At 44.5% G+C, this 26,969-nt stretch overlaps 1 protein-coding gene across 2 annotated transcripts in view; it reads left to right on the forward strand.

The window, feature by feature from the left end:
• The first annotated feature begins 317 nt into the window (after positions 1 to 317).
• prelp (proline/arginine-rich end leucine-rich repeat protein) overlaps positions 318 to 26,969 on the forward strand; it is a 40,409-nt gene continuing 13,757 nt past the window's right edge. For both annotated transcript variants that reach the window (XR_009507891.1, XM_059950035.1), the window contains exons 1-2: positions 318 to 451; positions 22,541 to 23,589. Coding sequence is in view for 1 of the 2 variants with exons in the window: in XM_059950035.1 (XP_059806018.1) it covers positions 22,560 to 23,589 (1,030 nt within the window). In the remaining variant the exon portion in view is untranslated. The remainder of the gene's footprint in view (positions 452 to 22,540; positions 23,590 to 26,969) is intronic.

Here is a 26,969-nt window from a genome sequence, read left to right on the forward strand (position 1 = left end):
GTGAAGATCTCACAAGGAAGTCTGCATGCCATTTAGGATAAAGCTGTATTCACAGCTGGAATTAAACTGCTCCCCTGAAAAATAAGGAGAATTAGTCCCTTAATGAAGTTTGAAAGGCCACTTCAATTTTCTCTTAATCGGCCCCTGCAGAATTCTTCACCCAGATCTTTTGGGGGCATTTGGGAATGAAATGAAGTATAAACATCGGAAAGAATGCAGGGAATGGAGTGATGAAAGCATGGTTTATTTCTCTGAGGTAACGTTATTAAATCAGAGAGTCAGCGTATGAGGATTTTGGGGGGTGTGGATTCAAGGAATTGGCTGGGAGTTAAAGGATGCATTGTTGTTCTGATGGAGACTGAGGGACTAGAATCATACTGAAACATAACAAAAACATACTGCACTATCAGTCGAGGGTGCAGATAGAAGACGGACTGTTTCAGGAAGACTGGTAAGCTCACAATTTTCTACAAGTTTAACATTGCACTTAAATAGATTGCAATATTATGATAGATATTCAAGGAATGTATCGAGAAAACAGAGAATTCTGGAACCATTTATTTTAGTAAAAAAGACATTTTTATTTGTGTGAGTATTTTTCTTTAGCAAAGCTTTGAAAAATGCTTAAACATGAGAAAGTTTTTCTCCCTGAAGTTTAACTTATATTGCAGTGTTTGGCATTAAGTGTTACTAACCAAATAAAATTAAGTGGTGGTTTACTGACAGAACAGTTTGCTGTAATTAGTTGCCAACGAGTTTGCTGTTTGCGTTAAGCAGGGGTGCTGCAAACATATCTCTCTCTGTTCTAACAGGAATAACTTACGAAGAAACAAACAACTTGGTCGGTTTTTCTATATTACATGAAACTTCAGTCACCTGGTCAGATTTGTGTACTGAAAGGGACTTCATAACTCAACCAGCTAATACTTTAACTTCACTTTTGGGAAGTTCTTCCAGTGTTTTGATGTTTACTGTCTTCCTGTTTACATTTTGATACCAGTACTAAACTTAATTGAACTCTGAATATCCAGAAATAAAGGGGAACAAGTGGTGTTTTTCTCACAGAGCAGTTTGTTGTAATTAGTTGTCAATGGGTTTGTTGTTTCTGTTATGTAGAGGTGCTTCAAGAATATCTCTCTCCGTTCTTGCAGGATGATATAAAGATGAATCTCAAGATTGTATACTGTATACATACTTAAAAAAAACTGTACTTCGAACTTTGTGAACTTTGAACAAGTCATTGTTACACCGAGCTCTGCTTATAAGCTCAACCATTGCGTCCTTTTGTTTGTTGTGACCCTCAGACTTTGGTTAAAACACTGGAAACTTTCTCATCCATTCCAGAAAGGGTCACCGATGCACCTTCAAGTAGCAAAAATAAGGCACAATAGCTGTTCCTAAAACTGTTTCCTAGTAAGCAGACTGCACACTTGATGGGATAAATGTTACTCTCTCCAGGCGATGTATAGACATTAGTTGGTACAGTCAAATTATAGAAGGGGGCTGTTCATCCCATCGTTTCTGGCAGCCAGAAATAGTTTTATTTGTATAACTTCCACTTCTCTGCTCTTAGTCTGGAGTTTTGTTGGGTTTGGCTGTTTGAGAGCGTTGCTTTAAAGTGGTGAAGGTGTCTGCCATCACAGTACTCTCTGTGTCGGGCACAGAGTCCCAGACACAATCCACTCTCTGACTTCTCCTCAGCACCCACCCCTCCCATCTGATTCTCTAGGAGAATTTCTGAATCAGCAGGGGGTGGGAAGGGGGAAGGTTTAGAGTTGCACATGAGGTGGCACGGTTAACGATGCGCTTTGCAGCACCAGCGACCCAGGTTCAATTCCCGCCGCTGCCTATAAGGAGTTTGTACATCCTGCCCATGACTGTATGGGTTTCCTCCAGGTGCTCAGGTTTCCTCCCACATTCCAAAGTTATACGGGGTAGTAGGTTAATAGGACAAGTAGGTGTAATCGGCCTGCCATCATGCTGTATCTTGAAATAAGTAAGTAAGTGTAATCTTCTGCAAGCCGGGGTGGACTGTGTGATGTTACTGATGGTGACATTACCCCATTGATAGTCGTTCTGGAGATGTTACTTTTGTGGCATCTCAGTTCAGAGTACAGCTGATCCCTTTGATAATAAAATGCCTGGTGTAAACGCAAGTGTGCCTGCAGATGCTGGAAATCTGGAACAACATGCACAAAATGATGGAGTAACTCAGCGGGTCAGGCAGCGGATAAGGGGGGGAAATAGTCAACATTTCTGGCCGAGCAAAGGGCTGTAAAGGAAGGGGGCAGGAGTGGGGAGGGAGGGGAAGGAGTACAAGGTGCTAGTTCAAGTTCAGCTTTATTGTCACTCAGCCATACATATGTATAGAGCAAAACAAAGCATCATTCATCTGGGGCCAAGTTGCAAAAACAGTAAAGAGTATGCAGTTACACACACCACATATAGTTACAATAAAGCATATACAACCAGAAAATAATATTTACACAACTGCCTGAGTGGCAAGGCCTGAAGATTGATGAGGCATGGGACATTGTCCTAAAGCCATGTTTCCATAGGTATAAGCACGTAGCAGTTCCTCATCTCCCACTGGGTAATAGGAGCAGAGTTAGGTCATTCATCCCATCAAGTCTGGTCTGCCATTCCATCGTGGCTGATTTATTATCCCTCCCACCTCACTCTCCTGACTTCTCCCTGTAGCCTTTGATGCCTGGTTAACCAAGAACCTATCAAACGTCACCCTAAATATACCCAGTGACATGATCTGCACAACTGCCTGTGACAATGAATTCCTCAAACTCATCACCCTTTGGCTAAAGAAATTCCTTCTCATCTCTATTCTAAATGGACATCCCTCAATTGCGAGGCTGTGCGCTCTGGCCTTGGACTCCTCCGCTATAGGTCCCTCAAAGCCTTTCAGTTTTCGAGAGGTTTCAATGAGATCCCCCCTCATTCTTCTAACCTCCAGTGAGTACAGGCCCAGAGCCATCAAATGCTCCTCATACATTAACCCTTTCATTCTTGTGAACCTCCATTGGACCCTCTCCAATGCCAGCATATCCTGTCTTAGATAAGGGGCCCAGATCTGCTCACAGTACTCTAAATACTGTCTTATAAAGCCTCAGCACCAAGGGTCAGCTGCAGACATAGGGAGCAAACACTGGGGAGCAGTACTGAGTGGGAGGGGGGCAGGCAGCCCACAGGGGATGGGCTTTTAACTTAGCATGGATTTCAATGTGCTTTCACACCGCTTCCTTGCCTCATCCCCTGGGTGGCTGCAACAGGTGGTGCCACAGTATGAGGACCTGGAGGGTCTCGACTGAATTGCCTTCCCTTTTACTCGTTGCGATCGGGCTGAGTCCTCTGTGGCGTCAGTGGAGAACAGGCAGAGACTCTGAAACCCACCCCTCCCACTGCGGGGTGAGAGCTGTGGGTCACACCCGTCAAACTTCCCTGATGCTCACCTGGACCTGATTCATGTCGGAGAGCGTCCGTAGTCATTGTGAATCATTGCATGGGACAAACAGAAGCTGGACAGGTACATTGCCTCTAGGAGCACAAGGAAAGAGTGGGAGTATGGTACTGGTAAGCTGCATCGACTGGGAGTCAGTGCTCATTCAGTGAGAGTCCAATGGCCTCACTCTGTGCTGTAGCAACCAGTGATTCTAACTCCACATGGGATGCAACGCATGTCTACCACAGTCCTCGAGGTACAGGCACGTGGCAATGGCTGTGAGCTCAGAAACGCAGTGCTCGACATGTCCTGAAGAAGAATTTCCTGGCCAATGTGCAGTGATGCTGGGTCATTGTTCACAAAGTCGCTGAAGTTTCTGAAGTGGTTCTCGGAACGAAGATCAGAAACTGGCCAATCAACTTGAACCCTGCTGCCCAGGAGAGTCAAAGCTAAAGTATGTCCCCTGCCCTGCAGTTCCTGAAAAAATAGACACTTCAGAAGATCCATTCCAGTCCCAATATGTTGACGCAATGATTAAAAAGGCATGAAAGCAGCTATACATCATTAGGAAATTGAGGAGATTTGGTAAGTCACCAGAGACTCCAGCAAATTTCTCAAGATGTACAGTGGAGAGCGTTCTGACTGGCTGCATCAGTCTGGTTTGGAGGCTCCAATGTGCAGGATCAAAAGAAGCTGGAGGGTTGTAGGCTCAGCCAGCTCTCTCTCTGGCACAATCCTCCCCACTATCGGGGACATCTTCACCAGGCAGTGTCCTTCATTAAGGTCCTTCACCATCTGGGATATGGCCACAAGATCTTCTCATTACTACCATCAACCGCCATAAGACATAAGAGTAGAATTAGGCATGACAGTGGCTATACTTCATTAAGAATTTGCTGAGATTTGGTGTGGCACCAAAGACTCCAGAAAATTTCTACAGATTTATGGTCTGTGCCTCAAGAAGACAGCATCCACCATGAAAGTCCTTCACCATCTGGGATATGCCCACATCTCATTACTATCATCAACAACCATGAGACGTAAGAGTAGGATTAGGCAACTGGGCCCATTGGGTATGCTCCACCATTCAATCCTGCCTGATTTATTTTCCCATTTTCCTTCCTTCTCCCCACAACCTTTGATGTCATTACTAATCAATAGCCTAATAACCTCTACTTTAAGTATTTGCAGGAGGACGTATATGAGCCTGAAGATAGCTACTGCCAGTTACACCGCTGGCATTTAGAGCAGCACTGAACGTCCTCCATCTCTGTCTGTCCTTAGCCACCTTCTCTATTGTGCCCCAGGTGTGGTTCAGGGTCCTCATTTCTATGCCTATGGAACAGCACAAAGTTGTCTTTGCTCTCCTGCGCTTTCTCCACCCTTCAGAGTGTCCAATGAAGTGCTGCCTTGATGATGGAGTTGGCCTCTCCTCTCATTACATGTCCAATACATCTCCAGTGTTTCCCCATGATGATGGTGGCCATGTCCTCTTGGTGACACTGAAGGAGTAGGGTGTGGCTAGAGATCTTTCCTGGCCAGAAAATACGGAGGATCTTCTAAAGGTACATGGTGTGGAATGACGACAGCCTGGCAAGGTCATTCTCTGTCATGAACCAGCATTCTGGCCCTAGAAGAGTGTGGACAGAACACAGATCTGGTACAGCTTCACTTTTGTGTGGACACTGTACTTGGCTGATCCCCATACATTGCACAGTCATGTTCAATCGCTTCCCTTTCCGCCTGACTCTCATCTGTTGATTGGTTGCCACTCCAGCAAGCACTTCTCAATGCCTTTCTTCAGAAATGACAGCCGCACCATCAGGATGCTGACCATCATCCCTCCCTGAACATAAAACTATTTCACCAGTTGCTGTCTTTAGTCTGCCAGACCCTGTAGGAGCCTTGAAAACTCACACTCAATGATTCGGGAACACCTTCTTCCCCTCTACCATCAGAATTCTGAATGGACATTGAACACTACCTTGCTTTTCCTCTTTTGCATGACTTATTTATGTTTTAACGTATAATAAAGTTTTTGTCTCGCACCATACTGCTGGTATAAAATAACAGATTTCATATTATATGTTAGGGATAATAAACCTTGTCTTAAATTTATTAATTTGCGGGATGTGGGCATCACCTCTAAGCCTGCACTTATTGCCCATCCCTGCTTGCCCTTGAGATGCCCGATTCTGTTGGAGGACAACCAGCTCAGGGGAGAACGAGTGAGAAAGTCTTGGTTGATTCTGGTGCAACTCCACGTTTGGCATCGTTCGGACCTTCACTGGAGCATGTCTTCTCTCAGTGCAGTGGTGCAAGGCTGAGTTTGGTTTATTTTCTCTTGATAGAGCATCTATTGTCCAGTCCAGGGCAGGACTCACAGCAGATGAGGGTGCACAAAGCAGCGTTGAGCTTTGGGCCAGAAGAATCAAAGATAGCAGCCTTCAGCAGACACTGGAGATGCGCAACATAAAACCTAAACTGCATGAAAACAGCAGCAGACCTTCTCTGGAACTTTCTCTTTGAGCTCCAGTCCAAGTTTTTGGAGGTTAGCGCTGAGAAAAATGTGGATTGATGTACTTGCACAACTAGAACAATGAGCCAGTGGGTCTCCAGGCATTTCTTAAGTTCCACGCTAATGTCAAAACCATCCTGTGTGTTCCTCATGCCTTCCACTGCGTCTCCATCAGGGTGTAACAGGAGGCAAGGCCTGAGACAGTGAAACATCTCAGAGCCAGATCCCACAGCACAGACTCATCTGCCAAATGCCTGCTATGATTTCTTTAAAAAAATAAAACTGCGTTTGAAATTGGACTGTTTTTATAAAGGAACTGAAAGAGAAATGCTTAATGAAAAGAGGAATGATTTATTCCAACACTGAAATCCAATAAAATTGGATTGCGTTTGCAGTGTATAAATGTGCAAGTTATTACTCATGTTACAGAGTCAGAATCAAAATCAGGTTTACTTTCCCTGAAAATATGTCTTGGAATTTGCTGTTTTGCGGCAGCAGTACAGAGCAAATCATAAAATAATCTCTGTAAATTAAATAAGAAATAAAACGAACAATTGAATATCACATACAAAGAGCTAAATAGTGAGGTGGTGTTCATGGGTTCATGACCCGCTCAGAAATCTGATGGTGGAGGGGAAGAAACTACTTCTAAAATGTTGAGTTTGTGTCTTCAAGTTCAAGTTTAATTATCATTCAACTCTACATCAAGATACGGCCAAATGAAAGAGCATCACAGCGTCTCAAGCTCCGGTACTTTCCCGATTGTCGTCATGAGAAGAAGGCACGTCCTGGATAGAGAGGGTCCTTAATGCTGGATGCTGCCTTCTTGAGGCATCGCGTATTGAAAGTGTTCATAAGACCATAAGACATGGGAGCATAATTAAGCCATTTGGTCCATCGAGTCTGCTCTGTTATTCCATTATGTCTGATTTATTATCCCTCTCAACCCCATTCTCCTGCCTTCTCCCCCATAACCTTTGAAGCCCCGACTGATCAAGAACCTCTGAACCTCTGTGGTAAGTGTACTCAATGCCTTGGCCGTTGGTGGCAATGAATTTCACAGATTCACTGCCTCTGGCTAAAGGTATTCCTCTTCAACTCTGTTCTAAATGGAGGTCCCTCTATTCTTAGTCTGTGCCCTCTGGTCTTTGACTAATCCACTATGGAAAACATTGCCTCCACATCCACTCTATCTAGACTTTTCACTATTCAATAGATTTCAAGGAAATCCTCCCTCATTCTTCTTAAGACTCCAGAAAGCCATCAAACGCTCCTCATACGTTAACCCCTTCATTTCAGGAATCATTCTCGTGAACCTCCTCTAGACCTTTTCCTATGCCAGCACATCTTTCCTCACATAAGGGACCCAAAATACTCCAAGTGCTGTCTGACCAATGCCTTATAAAGCCCCATCAATACATCCTTGCCCTTACAGGCAGCAGGGGGAACTGATCCTGAGTCGTCCGTACTGTGAAGCGTTGTGCTAACCACTATGCTATGTGCTGCCCAAACACTACCTCACTGTTCCTCTTTTTGCACTGTTCACTTAATTATTGATTGTAACTTAGTGCTGAGCAGCACCTTATTTAATAATCAGACTGGTTTTATGTGATTGCCTATTTTTAATTCCTTCACTTCATTATTTATTGAAAAGTTGACACGCATTTTAATTTCTTCGTGTGACCAGGGAAATGTTTTGCTCAATGGCGTGGACTTTGGTTTCTTGATCTCCTGATTAAATTATTCATGTCTTAATTTGGTTTCCAAAATCTGATTGGATTGAGAAGTAGAATGTTTGACATCTTTCAAAGAAACACCCCAAAGTATTTCTGTCCTTGTTCAGAGTCAGCATCGTTTATTAAGGTATTTTGGTATTGTATAAACTAGAGAGCTGCACAGAAAATATCCTTAATGATGTTCAAGTTCAAAGCTCACCGTACCTTTTATTATGAGGGTACCATATACAACCCTGAGATTCATTTTCTTGTGGGTACACTTCAACAAATTTATTGAATAATAACTATAACAGAATCCATCAAAGATCTCCCAACTGGGGTATTCAAGCAGAAGACAACAAACTGTGCAAACATGAAAATAGGAAGCAAAAATAATCAATAAATATAAAGATCAAGGGATGAAGAGTCCTTGAAAGTTGAGTCCATTGGTTGTGGAATATTTCAATGATGGCGCAAGTGAAGTTGAGTGAAGTTATCCCCTCTGGTTCAAGATCCTGATGGTTGAGGAATAATAACTGTCCCTGAAGCTGGTGGTGCGAATCCTGAGTATCTTGTACGTTCATCCTAATGGCAGAAACAAGATGAGCATACCCTAGGTGCTGGGGGTCTCTGACAGTGGAAGCTGCTTTCCTGCGACAGCGTTTGATGCAGATGTACCCAATGGTTGGGAGGACTTAACCCGTGATGGACTGACCATATCCATTACTTTTTGTAGGACTTTCCGTTCAAAGGCATTGATGTTTCCACACCAGGCCATGATGTAGCCAAACAATCTATAGAATATTTTGCAAGAACTGGAGGGCTTGTGTTATAAGGAGTGGTTGTTTTCTCAGAATGAATGAAACTGAGGGGTGACCTCATAGTGATTTTTAAAATCCCGAGGACTTGGATAAGATGGAAAGCGATGATTAACCTACTAACCTACAAACCAAATCACCTCCTAACCTTTGGAATGTGGTAGAAAAGCTGAAGACCTGGAGGAAATTGTTTTGCTCATGGGGGAATGTATAAACTCCTTACAAACAAGGATGACAATTGAACCAGGGTTGATAATGCTGTAAAACGTTATGCCTGCTGCTAAGCTACTACCATTGCTGCCCGTGTCTGAGTGCATGGGCAATACAAATCCAGGAAGGAGCAGGAGCTGTGAGGGGGGATGAAGGAGACTTCTTCTTAATGGAATGGCTGACGACATGTTCAAAGGCACAAGAGGTTCTGCAGTTGCTGGAAATCTAGAGCAATACACACAATGTGCTCAGGCAGCACCTATGAATGGGAGTAAACAGTTGATGTTTCAGGCCAAAACCCTTCATCAGAAGTCAGGACATATTTGTGGGCGATCACAGTCTTTCCATAACCATGATCGCTCGTGGCAAATTTTTCTGTAGAAGTGGTTTGCCGTTGCCTTCTTCTGGGCAGTGTCTTTGCAAGACGGGAGACCCCAGCCATTATCAATACTCTTCAGAGACTGTCTGCCTGGTGTCAGTGGTCACATAACCAGGACTTGTGATCTGCACCAGCTGCTCATACAACCATCCATCACCTGCCCCCATGGCTTCACGTGACCCTGATTGGGGGGGGGGGTGGGTGTGCACTTTGTCCACGGGTGACCTGTGGGCTAGCAGAGGGAAGGAGGGCCATACACCTCCTTTGGTGGAGACATATCTCCGCCTCCCCAACCATGAAGACATGGAAGATAGAACAGATGGGATCATCACTCCGGAGGGGAAATTGAAGGTCAGTGGATGAATCGTTAAGAGGAGATGTCAGAGGTAGGTTTTTCTACACAAGAGTGGTAAGTGCCTGGCTCGCACTGCCTGGGATGGTGGTAGATGTTGATACTTTAGGAGATTTTTAGAGATTCTTAGGTAGGCATATGGATATAAGAAAAATGGAAGGCTTCCTGTGTGGGAGGGAAGAGTTAAACTGATCTTGGAGTAAGTTCAGGTTAGCACAATATTGTGGGCCAAAAGGCCTGTACTGTGCTGTATTGTTCTATGTTCTATGGTTTTAAGTAACTGCATGCATTAATAAATAACCTACACAATGTGTTATTTGGATGTTTTGCCATAATCCTGTGTGCCAGGGGTTCCTAACCTTTTTTATGCCATGGACCAATACCATTAAGCAAGGGTTCCATGCAGCTTAGGTTGGGAAGCCCTGCTCTATGCTTTTCAACCTACGCAGTTAAATAAGATTAAAAAGAAAAAGAAACTTCAGATAAGTTTTGCATGACAAACTGATATATTTATCCACACTAAACTTCAACATCACCACATTTGGTTGATGACTGCAATGGCATTTCAATGTCAGCTGCTCCAAAAATCTAACAGCAAAAGATTTACTAATTTTCTCCAACAATTCCATGGTTTAATGTCCTAATTTAGAAATGGAAGTGCTCTGTAAAGTATCTTGAAAATGAATGTCAGCTTATTTATAAAGGAAAATCTTTCAGCATCACTGTTTGGATACCACTTCGGGAAATTAATGTAATGACAGTTCTGGGCACTCGGGCAAAACTCTTTGTGTAATCAAAGCTGAGAAGTGCAGACTAAAAATTTAGCATTGAGTTGGGAGAATTTCCTCTTTCTCATAAGATGTTAATAATAATTATAATAATAACTTTATTGATATAGCTAGCACCTTTCACACATTAAGACGCAGACTCGAAGTGCATTACATAGATTGTAAAGATAAAACAATAGTCATAAAAACAAGACAAAATTAAAAATAATAAATAAAGACAAACATTACAAAGAATAAAATGTAATTGAATGTACTAAATTATATAATTATAATCAACAGGCATTAAGAAATCTTGTAAGTAAGCCAAATTAAAAATTAGGTTTTTAGAAGTGTTTTGAAACTTTCCACAATAATTGCCTGAGTCACAGTCGGTGGAATATTCCAGATTTTTGGAACAGAAGAGCAAAAGGCTGCACCACAAATTCTTATATGCTTGGCTCCAGGAACACTAAGCAAACCAGTATTTGCAGATCTAAGATTACGATTAGGGGTGTAAGAGGATAGACACAAAAATATACAGAGGAGCAAGATTACTAGAGGCTTATGTAGAACTAAGATTATTTTTAAATTGATTCAATTTTCTTTCTTTGCAACACACACAAGATGCTGGAGGAACTCACCAGGTCAGGAGCATCTATGGCAAAGAGTAAACAGTCGATGTTTCAAGCCAAGACCCTTCTTCAGGATTCTTTTCAGTCTCGAGTCTTGTTGCTGCAGTTTGAACAGGTTGCTTTAAGCTGTGGCGACCCTTTTCCTGGCGTATCCGAACCGACTCACAATGAGATAGCCTACGGGGGTTTGCGAGCACAGAGCTTTGGAGCCTCTGCGCCATGGGGGGCAGGTTGACAGAGGCTTAAAAGTGAGGCCGAAGTTTTGGAATAAAGTTTTTTCCTTCGACTGCAGTTACCGACTCCATGTCGTAATTTTAGCGCTGCGTGTAGCACACCGCTACAAAGCTTCCTATATTTTCTTGTGATAGCAAAGGACATCCGAGTTAATTCCAGCTTTCAGAGCAATCCTGTCATTTCCATTCCCACATTCAAGTTGTTTGCAGAAGCTGAGAGGAGATCTGATGGAGGTTTGTAAGATTATAAGAGGCAGAGATTGACAGCCAGTATCTTTTCCCCATGGTTAAAATGTCTGATGCACATAAATTGAGAGGTGCAAAGTTCAAAGGAGATCAACGAGGCAAGTTTTCTTTTATATAGAGACTGGAATGCACTGCATGGGATGGTGATTGTAGTGGTAGTTAATAGTGTTACTCCTAAGCCACTCAGTTAGCCCCTCCCACATGGGAGTCTGCCGTCCATACAGATCATATTCGTGTATTGAGATATCCATCAATATCATTATGTCCCTTGTCATACAATCTGGATGATCATGGTCTTTCCATCACCATGATTGTTCTTGGCAAATTTTTTCTACAGAAGTGCTTTGCCATTGCCTTCTTCTGGGCAGTGTCTTTACAAGATGGGTGACCCCAGCCATTATCAATACTCTTCAGAGATTGTCAGCCTGGTGTCAGTGGTCACATAACCAGGACTTGTGATATGAACCAGCTGCTCATACGGTCACCCACCACCTGCTCCCATGGCTTTACATGACCCTGATTGGGGGCTAAGTAGGTGCTACACCTTGCCCAAGGGTGACCTGCAGGCTAGCAGAGGGAAGGAATGCCTTACACCTCCTTTGGTAGAGATGTATCTCCACCCTGCCACCTAATTGAGATTGTACAAAGGGAAAATAATAATAATAGAATGCAGAATGAAGTGTTACAGTCACAGAGAAAGTGCAGTGTAGGCAGACAATAAGGTGCAAGGTCATGACAAGGTAGAATGAGAGATCAGGAGTTCACTTTTATTGTTTATAAAGTCTTTTAATAGTCTGAAAGCAGTAGGATAGAAGCTGTCCTTGACCCTGACATTCTCAGGCTTCAATTTGTTCTGCCCAGTGAGAGGGGGGAGAAAAGAGAATATCCAAGGTGGGAGAAATCCTTCACTGTAAACACAAGAGACCCTGCAGATGCTGTAAGTCTTGAGCCCTGACGACCACAGACTGAGCATGAAAACTTCACACAGTCAGCACCCGTGCTCAGGATTGAACCTGGGTTACTGAGTTGTGAGTCACAGAATCATAGAAAAGTACAGGACAGAAACAGGCCCTTCAGCCCATCTAGTCTGTGCCAACCCATTTAAACTGCCTACTCCCATTGACCTGCACCTGGACCATAGCCTTCTATACCCCTGCTTTCCCTGTGCCGATCCAAAACTTCTCTTAAATAGTGTTTTTGAGTTTGCAATCTCTATTTGCGCTGGCAGCTCATTTCACATTCTCACAGACAGGCAGACAGACATACTTTATTAATCCCGAGGGAAATTGGGTTTCGTTACAGTCGCATCAACCAAGCAATATAAAACCATAAAGAAATATAGCAATATAAAACCATAAATAATTAAAGGATAATAAGTTAGTTATTCCAAGTGGAAATAAGTCCAGGACCAGTCTATTGGCACCACCCTCTGAGTGAAAATGTTTCTCCTCATGTTCCACTTAAATGTTTCACCTTTCACCCTTAACGTAGTTGTCGTCTCACCCAGCCTGCTTGAATTTACCCTGTCTATCCCCCTCAGAATTTTGTATAGCTCCATCAAATCTCCTCTCAATCTTTTACGTTCCAAGGAATAAAGTCCTCACCTATTCAATCTTTCCTTATAACTCAGGTCCTCCAGAGCTGGCAACATCCTTGTAAATTTTCTCTGTACTCTTTCAACCTTATTTACATCTTTCCTGAGGGTATGTGACCAAATCTGCACTCAGTACTCCAAATTAGTCCTCACCAATGTCTTCCACAACTTCAACATAACATCCTAACTCCTGTACTCAATATATTGATCTATGAAGGCTAAAGTCCCAAACACTTTCTTTATGACCTGTGATAAAGGTCTACCTGTGATGCCACTTTCAATGAATTATGGACATGTATTTCCAGATCCCTTTGTTCTACCTCACTCCTCAGTGCCCGACCCTGGTGGGTCCTACCGAAGTGCAATACCTCACACCTGTCCGCATTAAATTCCGTCTGCCACTTTTCAGCTCCATTTTCCAGCTGATCCCAATCTTGCTGCAAGCCATGATAGTCTTCCTCGCCGTCCACTACATCTTGATGTCATCCGTAAATTTGCTGATCCAGCTAGCCACTGAGGAAACTCAGAGTTTTGCCGCACAATCGCAAACCCAAGTGCAGCTGTAACAATGAATTGCAACAAGCCTTGTAATTTTCTAGAACAATTTGAGAACTTTAACGCACTCTGTAATTTGTAATGCTCTGTATGAAAACAGTTATGTTCTCCAGGGAACATGACAACAAAGTTACACAAAGTACAATCCCACAAGCAGAAATCAAATGATGTACAACACCAATTCGAGGCATCGGTGGAGAGGACAACATTGCGATGAGTACAGCAATAAAACCCAGTGAAAGATGTTATACACCAATTGTTAAGGCTTAGTGCCAAATGGTGTTCAATCTCCTTCCCAGAACTTGCTTCAGTTTGAGTAACTATCCACCTGGGAAGGTTTGCTGGAAAGGAAACAACAAACTTATTGTGGAGTTGCCCATAGCGGGCACACACCACTAACAGGTTGAAAGTCTGCATGATCCCTCCATAAACATGTGGACTGACATCATACTGACAGGAAAATAAATCCCAGCTGTGGAGATGCTCTTTAGAGCCAAGTATGACTTAACGGGTCACACTTCAGCCTCTGAGCAGACAGGTTCTTTGTCCATCATGTAACTGGGTGTGCACTCCCGTGCCCGTAAAAGCAGAGATGCCGGCTTCCAGATTAGACATTAGTCAAGTCACTTTTTATTGTCATTTCGGCCATAACTGCTGGTACAGTACACAGTAAACATGAGACTTTTTTTTCAGAACCATGGTGCTACATGACACAGTACAAAAACCAGACTGAACTATGTAAAAAACAACACAGAAAAAAACTACACTAGACTACAAACCTGCCTAGGACTGCATAAACTGCACAAAACAGTGCAGGCATTACTATAAATAATAAACAGGACAATAGGGCAGTAAGGTGTCAGTCCAGGCTCTGGTGAGGGTGTGGATGTGAAAGACAACATGGTCCACCTTTTGGAAGAAAATCCCCTTTAAGTCTTCTCTTAAAAAAGAGATCCCTGAGAGGAATTACCTGCTTCCTTCCTTTCCAGTCCTGATGAAGGGTCTCAGTCCAAAACATCGGTTCTTTATTCTTTTCCATTGATGCTGCCTGACCAGTTGAGTTTCTCCAGCATTTTGTGTGTGTACATTATCAACATCATTACCTGCTGTGTCCTATGACCTGGGTGATCGTCATCTATGACCATGACCTTTTGTGGAAAATATTTCTACTGAAGTGGTTTGCCATTGCCTTCTTCTTGGGCAGAGTCTATAAGACGGGTGACCTCAGCCATGATCAATATTCTTCAGAGATTGTCTGCCTGGTGTCAGTGGTCACATAACCAGGACTTGTGATGTGTACCAGCTGCCGCGGCTTCACGTGACCCTGATCGGGGGGCTAAGCAGCTGCTACACTTCCCCCTGCAAGCTAGTGGAGGGAAGGAGCACCTTGCTCCTCCTTCGGTATCCCCCCCCCCCACCATCTCACTAGTTCATTACCACTTGAGGGGAGATCTCCTCAGGGTTTCTGGTGTTGTAATAAGAATAGTGTTACGACACACACCCATCCACACCAGCTCCCGGGGTTTCGACACTCTAGCTCTCTGGAGTATGGATATCTGGCACGGCCTCTTTAAGGATTCGGGACCTTCCAGCTAATTGGCAATTACGTTTTGGGTGCCAATAATTGAGTACTTAAAGAGCACCTGAATGGAGGTTCAAGGCTCAATCGTAAACCCTACTAGTGATTTTGCCTAACATTTGTTTAGTGCTCAGTTCTCGATCCAGTTTGATACTGTGTCTCGATCCTTGCTTCCGATACCCCAGCACTTGGGTCCAAACCATTCTCGTCAACGACTCTTGTCTCAGATAGAGGAGAGGGACAGGCCCTTCGGTGCACAAAAGCCAATGTAAAGTAATTCCTCCTGCCTGCACGAGGCCTATATCCCTCCATCCCCTGCTTGTTTGAGGGCCTGTTGTATATTGTTTTTGCACCAGCTTCAATCACACCCACCTCTCCATGGCAGCATATCCAACACACTCACCCCTCCTTGTATAACAAAAACTTGCCTCTTAAGCCTCCTCTCACCTTAGAGCTATGCACTGTAATATTTGATATTTGCTCCTGGGAAAAAGTCTCTGATTATCTACTTGATCTACGCCTGCCAGTCTTTTATAAACTTCGACCAGCTCTCCCCTCAGCCTCAGAGAAAATAACCCAAACTGTTTGTGTCAGTGGGAACTGAAGACTCTTCTCTCATCTCCATAGATGCTGCCTGACCTGCTGAGTTTCTCCAGCATTTTGTGGGAGTTGCTTTTCCCTTAACAGCCTAACCAAAACTATAGCAACTCACACAAAATGCTGTAGAAACCTAGCAGGTCGGGCAGCAGCTATGAAAATTAATAACCAGTCAATGCTTTGGGCCAAGACCCTTCATCAGGATTGGAAAGAAAGGGGGAAGACACCAGAATAGTAAGATGGAGGTAGGGGAAAGTGGACAGCGAGAAGCTGAGAGGTGAAGCCTGATGGGTCGGAGAAGAAGGAATCTGATTGGAGAAGAGAGTGGACCATGGGAGAAAGGGAAGGAGGAGGGGCACCAGGGGGAGCTGATAGGTAGGTGAGCAGAGGTAAGAGGCCAGAATGGGGAATAGAAGAAGAAGGGAGGGGGAGGGAAATTCTTTTTAACTGGAAAGAGAAATCAATATTCATACCATCAGGTTATCCAGACAATGGCCTCATTGGGACGCGAGGAGGCCAGGGACTGACATGTCAGAATGGGAAAGGGAATCAGAAGTAAAATGCTTGGCCACCAGGAAGTTCACTTCTGTCCAATGGCACGGATGTACTCGACGAAGCGGGCCCCCAATTTCCGACAGACCTCGCCAATGTGGAGGATACAAACTGTAGCTACAACTGAACCAAAACTGCAAGATTGTAATCCTCAGGTTCAGCACAGAAGTTGGCTGCATTGTTCTGCCACTGGATGCGGTGGTGTACAGTGTTAAACTCCATTGCATTTTAATTCTATACCTGATTGGACAGTAGCTGTTCTATAAGATCAACACACCAGATGGTCTCTCTCATTCTCTTGCCAGACCTGAGTCACTCCTGTCGCATTGCGTGCAGCAAAGGTCCCCGCTCGGCTGGAATGAGCTCTGTCAGGGGAGCCAGAAGGAATTAATCAGCCTGGACACAGAGAGGACTGAGATAATTCGGAAAGAGAAGTCAGAAATTAGTTAAAAAGCCAGCGGTGTTGAGTGACCTTAACTGAGCTGGCTTTCTGTGGCTACTTCTGCTGGGTGGATCCAGATGCAGAAGACGGTGGGCTGAAATCCTCACATTGTTTCAGCAGCCTCGTCTATCACCGAAACCAGCCTCCCCTCCAGGGAATCTGCCTACACTTCCTGCTGTCTCGGGAAAACAACCAACCAAGGATCCCACACAAAATGTTGGAGGAACTCAGCAGGTCAGGGAGCATCTATAGAGGAGAATAAAAAGTCAATGTTTCATTGAAAATAACTCAGTGCAGCACAGTACTGGCCCTTTGGCCCACAATGTTGTGCTGACCCTTTAACCTACTCCAGGATCAATCTAACCCTTCACTCCCACATATCACTTCCATTTTTCTTTCATTCATGTGTCTATCTAACAGTCTCTCAAATGTTTCTAATGCATTTGCCTCTGCCACCACACCAGGCAGAGTAAAAAACCTAGCTGTTTTGAGCCAAGACACTGCTGGACTTGCTGGGTTTCTCTAGCACTTCGTGTGTGTGTGTTGCTCAAGACTTCCAGCATCTGCAGAATCTCTTGTGTTTACAGTCAAGGATCCCTTCCACCTCAGATGCTTTCTCTTCTCCCCACTTCCATTGGGCAGAAAACACAAAAGCCCGAGAATGCCAGGGTCAAGGACAATTTCTGTCCTGCTGTTACAAGACTATTGAACGGACCTTTTAGACAATAAAGGTGAAGTCCTGATCTCTCGTTCTACCTTGTACCTTATTGTTTATCTGTTCTGTACTTTCTCTGTGACTGTAGCACTTTATTCTGCAATCTGTTATTGTTTTCTCCTTTGTAGTATCTCAAATGAGTGCCAGGGTGGAAAGTCGTCTCTACCAAAGGAGACGTGAGGCACTCCTTCCCTCCGCCAGCCTGCAGGTCACCCTTGGGCAAGGTGTAGCACTCCCCCCGCCCCCCACCACTGGTCAGGGTCACGTGAAGCCATGGGAGCAGGTGGTGGATGGTCGTATGAGCAGCTGGTGCACGTCACAAGTCCACTCACCCCAGGCCGACAATGACAAATGACTTCTGTACAAGTATTTGCCAAGAAGAATGATGGTCAAGAGATCATGATTGCCCGTGTCATATGACACAGCCCATAATGATGGTAGTAATTATTTCAATACACTGATATGATCTGTATAGCTGGCGGAATCAGATTCAGATCAATACAGATTTATTTATCACGTGTAAATTGAAATTTACGGTTGATGTGTTCATTATTGAGGGACAGAACAGAGTTCAAGACACCAGCACGCAGGATACTCAGCTGAACTTTATTGACAACGCTGCTTGTACAGAATGTGAACTCCTCCTGTGTGGGAGTGGCTAACTGAACGGTGTAGGAATAACACAATTAACTACTACTACCTCTCCCCCTTAACTACCACTACAATGGTGAAATGTGCCATTTGCATTAACAACCAAAACAGCTAAGGGTGTGCTGGGGGCAGCGCGCAAGTGTCACAACACGTTCCGGTGCCAACAGAGCACGTCAGAATGACGCAGAACACAACAAAACAGAACGTACCAAACAACAAAGCAACAACAGAGAGGCAAAGCCCATTCCACCCTCCCACTCTGCCACGCACATACACAGTCCTCTAATCCCAGGACAGGACAGGTGTGACAATAATAAACTAATGCCCACTTATAATGTGGGTGCGGCGCGTGGCCAAGTGGTTAAGGCGTTGGACTAGCAATTTAAAGGTTGTGATTTCGAGCCTCAGCCGAGACAGTGTGTTGTGTCCTTGAGCAAGGCACTTAACCACACATCGCTCCAGTCCACCCAGCTGAAAATGGGTACTGGCAAAATGCTGGGGTTAACCTCGTGATAGACTGGTGTCCTATCTGGGGGGGAGTCTCGTACTCTCAGTCGCTTTACGCCACGGAAACCAGAATAAGCACCGGCCTGATGAGCCTATAAGGCTCGGGACAGACTTTAACTTGTAACTTATAATGCAGAGGGGGGTCAGTCAGCCAATGCAATCCCAACTTTCCTATTGCTCGACCCTGTGCAGATCTCTCTGAATTCAGAGGGGTTCTGTGTCAGGACCTACAGCTGGTTTCTGTGACCTCGGGAGGGAAGCCCAGACAAAGAGGAGAGACAAGAGACTCCAGACACTGGACTGATTGGTTGTTCACTGTTTTTGACCGTAAGAGTTAGATTTGTGCAGTTCCTTTGTGTGCTCGTAGATGGCTGCTGAGCCCGAGTTGTGAATGACGTAGACGTCCACAGTAAGGACATGAAAACTGTGCTGGATCTGGAAGAGAAGTCGCTGCTATTGCTTTTCTTCTTGGTTGGGCAGAGTTCCCTTGGGCAGGTCCCTCCTCCAGACCACGAATGGTTCTAACCAAGGCTCACCAGCCACTGTAATCTCGCACACTCTGCCCCAGCCCGGCGTGTACAATGTTAGCTCTCATGCAGTCTTCGAACCCCTTACGGGTCCTGCCTCGATTCCTCTTGCCCAGCAAAAGCCCATCATACAATAGCTGCTCAGGGATTCAGGAATCCTTCACGTGTATGACATACCACAGGGACTTTGGAGGTCGAGAGAGTGCACTTGCCCCAGTGCAATGGTTTCTCCACTTTAACAACTCTCCCGCACTGGTTTCTTCGTGCAGTTCATGTCATCTCATTCCAACCTTCAAGCCCTGTGGTGATAGGGGAGGGGCAAAAGAATGCTTGAATTTGGAGCAACCAGAAAGGTACAGGAGGAACCCATCTGAAGGGCTTGTTTCCTCAGCAGCTTTCCCTCTAATCTTCTTTTAACAGTTGCACGGACAGTCACTGCCCTGAGCAGGAAATTTATACATGACCTGAAAACTACACGGAACTTTAATAAAACGCTAAATTTTTTAAAATTCCAGCTGCACGACAACGAAGGCTAGGTGCGCGGGAGTGTTTCAGTTACTGTGCGGCCATTATACAAGCAGCTTAGAGGGAACATTGTCCGTCCCTATGATTCTATGACACTGTAGTATGCAACAGCAGGGCAGCCTGCCAGTGAGATAGCAACAGAACCCAGTTCAAAGTATTGATGGAACTGGGGAGAGAATTGAAATACATTAGGGTAGGAATAGAGTAGAAGATTGGTAATGGCTGATAGGACCTGATAGGGTGAAGGGCTTTTTTTAGTGCCTTATGAATTTGTGAAGTCATATTTCAATGCAGGTTCCATCTAACAGATGAGAAAGTGTGATATTTTCTTAAATATATTGCAGTGTTTTAAATTATTTCTAAGTGATAAGACAAGATGTAATGAATTTTATTATAAATATGTTTGTGATTTGAACGTTTATAGGTAAACTGCTAGAATCTTGATAGTTTTGAAATGTCTTTGACTGTCAAAACTCTTTGAAAACTGTAATGATTGGTAATAACAAAACTCCACCCTGCATAGTCAGCAGTCGCTACCTCAGAATCAAAATCAGGTTCATTTTCACTGACATACTTTCTCACTTACTGCTTGTTACGTCGCTGGCATTTCAGGCAGCAGTGAAGGTCCGCCATCCCTGGCTGTGTTCTGGGCTTCCTTCACTACTGTCAGTCATGCAAGTCCCGGGTGGAGACTCAGGAATACCGTCACACTCAGATGCAGAAGGACTCTTCATTGCTCTTTCTGTAATAGGTTTGTTTTACCAGTCAGGGTTGCTAGCCCTGAGCTGAATCCTCAAACCTGGAGGACCGGTGGACCACTCTTAGTCTGGCCTCTACCCTTTGACCTGTTTGGCCTGGGTGACCCTACCAAGAGCCAAAGCATAAAGGCCCAACTCCAGCCAGCATAGCTCTCTGGGTCATTGTTCAAACCCTTCGACAAGACTATGGTCCTCCTGGAGGATCATTGACATATGTTGTGAAATTTATTATTTTGTGACAGCAATACAGTGCAAGACATAAAAATTACTATGTTATAGTTAATCAATCAGTAGATAGATAGATAGGTAGACAGACAGTGGAAAGGAGGAATAGTGATACCATGTTCATACATTCATGGCTGTTTCCCTGATGGCAGAGGGGAAGAAGATGTTCCCAGAACATTGATTGGATGTCTCAGGCTCCTTACATGGGACATCTCCAGTGTTTGCACAGTCTATGCTCAATATTGGGTGTAGCCACCGCAGAGATCTTGGTGTCAATGGCATCTGCCTTCTGCCTCTGGCACAGATGAGACCCTGTACTGTGTGTGGAGACGGATTCCAGACTGTGTCCATCGCACTACGAGTGATGAGATCACAGAGCGGTTTCTCAGCTTGAGAAGAATCATGTTCAGACGTGCCATAGATTGGAGACAGTACATCCAGCCACCTTGTTGCTTCACCGGTTAGGACCAGCACTAGGTCCAGGCTGCTCGAAGGAGATCTACACTGGACATACTGAAGGAGCTCTATACTGGAATACTGCCATTCACACATTCACATCACTTGATCCAACACTCAAAGCCCAGAAGAGCAAATATTTTCTCTGAAAGGTGTTGGAAAAGGCCAGCATATCACGAAGCATCTCACCTTCCTTCCTCGTGGACTGTTTGTCCCTCTCCCATCAGGGGAGAGGCTGTGCAGCATCCACACCAGACTCAAAAGCAGTTAATTTCCCCCAAGTCATCAGACTGTTCGACATCTCCTCCCTTTAATCCACCCCACCATCACAACATCCACATCAGCCACTGCTCTGCTCAACAGCCTTCATCCTCCCCCCATGCTCTGCTACTTTATGATTACTCGTACATTATGCTTTATAGGACTGTTTTCACATTTATATTTGTTGTGTTTTTTTCTGTTTTATTGTATTTTTTGATGCCGCTTCAGATCCCATGTAACAATCATTTCGTTCTCCTTTACACTTGTGTACTAAAGAATGACAATAAACAATCTTGAGGTAAAATAAGGATCAGGTAAGATTCCCGGTGGCCAAACATTTTAATTGCAGTTCCCATTCCCATTCCACCATTTCACTCCCTGGCTCCTCTACTGCCATAATGGGACCACACTCAGGCTGGAAAAGCAACACCTCAAATTCCATCTGGTGATCGTTGATTTCTCTAACTTCCAGTAATTTTTCTCCTCCCTCTTCCCCTACCATCTTCCAGTCCCCACTCTTACCCCTTCTCTTCTCCTCACCTGCCTATCACCTCCACCTAGTGTTCCTCCTCCATCCTTTTTTCCCATGCTCCATTGTCCTCTCCTATCAGATTCCTTCTTCTACAGCCCTTTACCTTTCCCAGCTATCACCTCCCAGCTCCTTACTTCACCCCCTTAACCCACTTTCCCGTTCCCACCTATCACCTTCTAGCTTGTACTCCTTCTCGCCTTTGGACAGTTTTTTGTCTTTTGCGCACCGGTTGAATGCCCACCTTCCTATTCAGGCTTCCTCCCCCTTCCTTTCAAGTCGTGATGAAGGGTCTTGGCCCAAAATATTGACTGTTTATTCCCCCCCTCCCCTTTGATGCTGATGCAGCCCTGCTGAGTTCCTCCAGTGTACATATGTGTTACTTAGATTAAATAGATCAGGCTAAGATTAGTGTAAAAATGGGTGCTTGGTGGTCGGTATGGGCTGGGTGGGCTGAAGGGTCTGTTTCCTGCTGTACCTGTAGCTGGCTCCAAAAGACAGATCAGAATTAAGCAGAACTTTGGCGAACACCAAGAATGGCAGGTGTGGCATTACAAGCCAACTCTCAGTCTGTTGGAGGGATTCAGCAGCTGGAGCAGCATCTGTAATGGGAAAGCAGTCGTCACCATTTTGGGTTAAAAACCTCAGTTAGAGAGCCTGGATCAGATTTATTTTATCTCTCTATGTTGGTCTCAAAGCAAAATCTGACATCAGCTTACGGTGTCATTTTCTTCCTTTCACAGTGATAATTTCTTCTGGACGATGACGTATCTGGGATACATAGTTTCCATCGGTCTTCTTCTGACCATGGTGGTGGACAGTCAGCAGCAAACACCCAAAATGAAGGCTCGTCGGATTAAGCCTCCCAAACAGCCCAAACCTCCCAAGCTTCCCAAGCTTCCCAAGCTCCCCAAGCCTCCCAAACCCCCAAAACCAACAAAGCCTCTCTTCTCTGAACCTGAGGAACCAAACCATCTTACAACACTGCCGCCGCCTCTCCCTCCAGGCCCAGTGTCCGTCTTCCCAGACTGCCCAAGGGAATGCTTGTGTCCCCCTGACCATCCCAACGCTCTCTACTGCGACAGTCGGAACCTAAGGGTGGTGCCCTTCATTCCACCTCGGATCGAATACCTCTACCTCCAAAACAACTTCATTGAGTCCTTGCCAGAGGGCCCCTTCCAGAATGCAACAGGTCTCAAATGGATTAACCTGGACAATAACAGGATTTCCAGTCGAAAAGTGGACAAGGGTCTCTTTAACATCCTGAACAAGGTCCTCTTCTTGTACATGGATAGAAACAGGTTGGATGAAGTTCCTGCGAACCTCCCTCCCAGCCTGGAGCAACTTCGGCTTGCCAGGAACCAGATCTCCAAGATCCCCCCGGGCAGCTTCAGAAGACTGAGCAACCTGACCCTCTTGGACCTTCACCACAATAAGCTGCCAGACAAAGTCTTCAATAAGAACACGTTCAAAGGTCTCAAGAGCCTCATGCAACTCAACCTGGCTCATAACTCCCTGAAGAAGATGCCCCCAACCATACCTCCGCACATCTTCCAGCTCTTTCTGGATAGGAATCGGATCAGTCAAATCCCTGATAATTATTTCAAGAATTTGCACCAGTTAACGTTTTTGAGGTTGAATTTCAACCAATTGACAGATACGGGAATTCCCAATGGCACCTTTAATTTGTCATCTCTCCTTGGTCTCCACCTCTGCAACAACAAACTCAATTCCATACCAGTCTTTAACCCAAAGTTGGAGCATCTCTACCTCAGCTACAACTACATAGAAAGTAAGTCCACCGTTATGTCAGAATGTTTCACGTTTCATAGTCGTACGATCACTCAATTTGAGTGTGATATTCTCCCAGGGGATTGTCTATTGGTGGGTCCTCAGGTGGCTGTGGAGATCAAGTTTCCACGTTTTGTGGTGCAGTGTGGGCTGTGGTTAATGGTTGGGACTTCTAGTCATTCGGTCTCTCTTCACCGCAACCATTTGACACTCGGATTTTATTCCATTATAGTTGATGTTGATCTGTGGGTGAACAAGTTTACCTGATCTGGAATGATCAAAAATACTCTCACCTGACCCTTATAACTTACTCAAAGTCATTCTCACCCTTCCCTCCTACATAACTCTCAATTTTTCTATCACCCATCTGCCAATCAAAGAGTTTCTTAAATGCTTTTAATGTATCCGTCTCTACTAGCATCCCCAACAGGCCGTTCCACACACTTACCAACTGTTGTGTAAAAAGTTTATGTCTGACACCCCCTCTGAATTTTCCTCCAATCGCCTTCAAGTTATGGCCCTTTGTGTGAGCAATTTGCCTTGGGAAAAAGTCTCTGGCTGCCCACTCATCAGTGCCTCTTGTCATCTTGTACACTGCTATCAAGTCACCTCTCATCCTCCTTCTGAAAGAGAAAAGCCCCAGCTTGTTCATCTTATCCTCATAAGGCACACTTTCAAATCCAGGCAGTGTCCTGGCAACTCTTCCCTGCACCCTCTCTAAACTTTCCACACCCTTTCTATAACGAGGCGACCAGAAATGAACACAATATTCCGAGTGTGGCCTAACCAGGTTTTTTTTAATAGAACTGCAACATTACCTTGTGTGAGGTCCTTGAAATCAAACACTTGATTAATGGAGGCCAACAGACCATTCACCTTCTAAATAACCCTAGCAACTTCCATGGCAACTTTGAGCGATCTATGGATGTGGGCCCAAACTTCCCTCTGTTCCTCCACCCTGCTATTATCCCTGTCCTCTGCCTTCAATTTCAACTTTCCAAAGTGAACCACTTGGCACTTTTCTGTGTTGAACTCCATCTGCCACTTCTCAGCCCAGCTATGCATCCTTTCTATGTCCTGTTGTTACCCATGACACCCTTCTACACTGCCCACAACTCCACCACCATTTGTGCCGATTCCAATTAATTAATCATGCCAGCTCACATAGGGGTTTTGTCTCAGGTCAATGATTCAGATGATCAAACACACAAATAACAGAGGTACCAGAATCAGAACCAGGTTTATTTTCCCTGACATGCTGTATGTCATAACTTCAGGGGGCCACACAAGTAGCAACAGTCATTAAGAATTTTAAGAAATGCAGTGAAAACTACTTAATACATAGACTATGAATGTAAGACTCAAAATGCACTGCATGATTATTCCTAGAAGAGAGAATGTACAGCACAAGAACAGGCCCTTTGACCCACTAACTAAAATGTAAATCAACCCCCCCCCCAAAACTAATCCCTCCTAACTACACCATGTCCATATCCCTCCATCTCCCTCACATTCATGTGCCAATCTAAACGTTTCTTAAAAGCCTCAAATGTATTTGCCTCTACCATCAAATCAGGCAGTGCATTCCAGGCATCCACCATTCTGAGTAAAAAACTTACTCCTCACATCCCCCTGAACCTACCCCCTCTCACCTTCAATGGACGCCCTCTGGTGTTCTACCCTGGGAAACAGATACTCTCTGTCCACTCTATCTCTGCCTCTCATAATGTTATAAACCTCTATCAGAACTCCCCTCCTATAATGGGGCAACGAGAACTGTTTGCGATGCTCCAGACATGGCCTAACCAGAGTTTTATAAAGTTGAAACAGAGCCTCTTGACTTCTGAACTCAATGCCCCGACTAATAAGATCAAGCTTTCCATAAAAAATTGTTGATCACCTTTCATGGAACAATGACTTCAGCCCCAGGATCTCTCTGCTCAGCATCAGTGATATGGGTCTTGCCCTTAACAGTGTACTGTCTCCATGTATTTCCCCTATCATGAGCAACACATCACACTTATCTGGGTTAAACTCCATCTGCCATTTCTCTGCCCATATCTGCCACTGACCTATATCACATTGTGTTCTTTACCAGTCTTCTACACTATCCACAACTCCACTAATCTTGGTATCATTTGCAAACTTACTAGCCGTCCCATGTACATTTTCATATTGTAAATAGTTTTATTATGAATTTAAAATGGATTAAATAAAGCAGCCCTGTTTACCTCTCTCCAGGCAGACAATGTCGCCCATTTATTGCAGTAGAATGGCTGCACTTGTCCAGGCTCAATAACTCCTGACCTGAGACCTGGGCCATCTGCAGAGCTTGGTGCCATGTTAACGGATGAGGTTGGCGCATTCGCACGCACTCTTGAGAGTCGTCCATCACTGGCTTTATCTGCCAGGAGATGCAGTTGGATCTCCGAGAGAGACGAGCCTTAGCAAACTAACGAATCCTGCTCCCTGTGAATTTGGGGGCATCCATCACTGAGGAGTCTCGGAGGTTGTTGGCCAAGCTATTGAAGTAGTTGCAATGGGACTGGATCATTCCAATGGAAATCAAAACCAGAGTCTGAGAGAACTGCTGAGGCAGAAGGGTTCAAAGTTCAATAGTTCAACATAAATTCATTGTCAAAGTACATTACTCATTGAAATTTTTCAAAGGGCCTCAATAGGGTGGATGTGGAGAGGATGTTTCCTCTGGTGGTGGAGTCAAAGACCGGAGTGCACAGCCTCAGAACAGAGGGACATTCTTTTAGAATGGAGATGAGGAGGAATTTATTTAGTCAGAGGGTGGTGAAACTGTGGAATTCATTACCACAATTGGCTGTGGAGGCCAAGACATTGGGTATATTTAAAGCAGAAGTTGATTGATTCTTGATTAGTTGGGGTGTGACGGGAGAAGACAGGAGATCGGGCTGAGAGGAAAAGTGGATCAGCCATGATGAAATGGTGGAGCAGACTCAATGGGCCAAATGGCCTAATTCTGCATCCATGTCTCCTGGTCTAGTGGTCTTATACATTAAATGCCACAGTATACTACTTTTTCTTGCAGGCATTTACGGGAAAATACAATGAACGATGAAAAACTACATAATAAGGACTGAAAAAGATGAATTGTGCAAAAGAGGTCAAATCATGCCAATAATAAATTAAAAGTGAATAAGTAACACTAAGAAAATGAGTTGTAGAGTCCTTGAAAGTGGTAAACACAAGAGATTCTGCAGAAGCTGGAAATTCAAAGTAACAAACACAAAATACTGGAGGAACTCAACAAGTCAGGCAGCATCAAAGTACAACATTTCTGCCCAAGGCTCTTCATCATGATGGTTGTGAAGAAGAGTCAGCAGCCAAAAACGTTGTCTGTTCCTTCTT

This window comes from Hypanus sabinus, chromosome 25 (assembly GCF_030144855.1).
Source record: "Hypanus sabinus isolate sHypSab1 chromosome 25, sHypSab1.hap1, whole genome shotgun sequence".
Lineage (NCBI taxonomy): Eukaryota > Metazoa > Chordata > Chondrichthyes > Myliobatiformes > Dasyatidae > Hypanus > Hypanus sabinus.